This window comes from Perkinsus marinus, assembly GCF_000006405.1.
Source record: "Perkinsus marinus ATCC 50983 genomic scaffold scf_1104296935592, whole genome shotgun sequence".
Lineage (NCBI taxonomy): Eukaryota > Perkinsozoa > Perkinsida > Perkinsidae > Perkinsus > Perkinsus marinus.
The window spans coordinates 1-1,395 of NW_003214363.1; the positions used below are offsets into that span (position 1 = coordinate 1).

General features: G+C 46.4%; 1 protein-coding gene across 1 annotated transcript; it reads left to right on the top strand.

Annotated features, from left to right (window-relative positions):
- Positions 1–898: 898 nt before the first annotated feature.
- On the top strand, positions 899–1,096 carry Pmar_PMAR020731 (hypothetical protein; the record flags this gene model as incomplete). Its single annotated transcript, XM_002783876.1, has 1 exon — positions 899–1,096. One exon carries the CDS (start codon positions 899–901, stop codon positions 1,094–1,096), a length of 198 nt encoding a protein of 65 aa, XP_002783922.1.
- Positions 1,097–1,395: the final 299 nt, after the last annotated feature.

Sequence of the window (1,395 nt, forward strand, 5' to 3'; positions counted from 1 at the left end):
TATTTACCTTTCTCTGTCTTCAATACTCATCATCTGATGATTTCTCTGCTACATACATCATCTCCCTCAACTCCGACAATGGTAAATCGCTGAATACGATCTCACTAACTCGCGCTTTTCGTGCTGAGCTGATGAAGTAAACGTTAATCAAGCTAGAAATATTGATCCTGAGATTCATCGCAGTTACCGTACTGATAGTATGAGATCTAAGATGCCATACAAGCTCACACAATGGAGGATACTATGGAACACAGTTAGACAAGCACGTGTGCACATGTGATTGCGTGCACTCAACTCGTGAAACTCGTTGTGTTTGAAAAACTGATCTTGAAACTCGAGGTCGACCCTAGTATGGGATTCTCAGGGTTGATCAAGACCATAAGCCAGTCCTAGGAATGATTTTGAGACTTGTCTCGGGATCTATCTTCAAAACGATCGTGACCGACCCTACGAGAAGTCTCACGGACAGACTCGTGTATTAAGAGTGGTGTACGCAAGCACATGTACACACGTGCTTGTCTTAAAGTGTTTAATTGTATCCTAAGCTGTGTGAGCTCGAATGGTATTTTAGTTGATCACACTGTCGTCACTGCAACTGCGTAAAACCACGGACTCGGTATCTCTAGACTGATGGATGTCGGGCTTATCACTCCAGTAGACAAAGTGCGTGTTAGTAAGATCGTATTCAGCGATTTACCACTGTCGGAGTTGAGGGAGGTGACGTGTGTAGCAGAGGAATCATCAGCTGATGAGTATTGACCCAGAGAAAGTTAGTTATGAGTAAACGCATGATCCACAGCTCGGTAATGGCCAAATTGCTCCACTCGGCATCCGAGCTTACTAGCCTTACCCAAGAACTCGGAAGCCTGAGAACCCAAGTTATGGCTGAGTGGTTCAAATGGACAGCCATAAATCTGGTCCGACTATCGAGTTGCTGAGGCTTACCATCAAGGGCGACATGTGCGATGGGTGGGAAGGAGTTGAGGTCATCAAGAACAACTCTCGATCCTTCTGTGTGGAACGGTACATTGCCGGTGCTGCGGAAAAGTTCACTGGGCGGTGTTGTCCCCGTCAGTATGACCCTGAAAATTCTTAATGATATAAGCTGGGGAAGACTATGAAGGTGTTGAATACGCTACAACAGAATATAAGGAGAGGTGAGGAAGGGCACTTATTGAGCTTACATCTCCGTGATGATCAATCTATCAGGGTCAGCATTCGAGGTGACGATCTTGCCAGTAAAGTGACCAAAGCTGCCTACGTTGTCATCGAGCACGAAGGTGCCAATTGGAGGTGGTCCCGGAGGTAGAGTGGTGGTGGTTGTTTGAGAGGGGCTTAGAGTCGTGGTAGCGATAGCAGCAGATGTAGTAGTTGGTGTGGTCGTAGTGGTTGTAC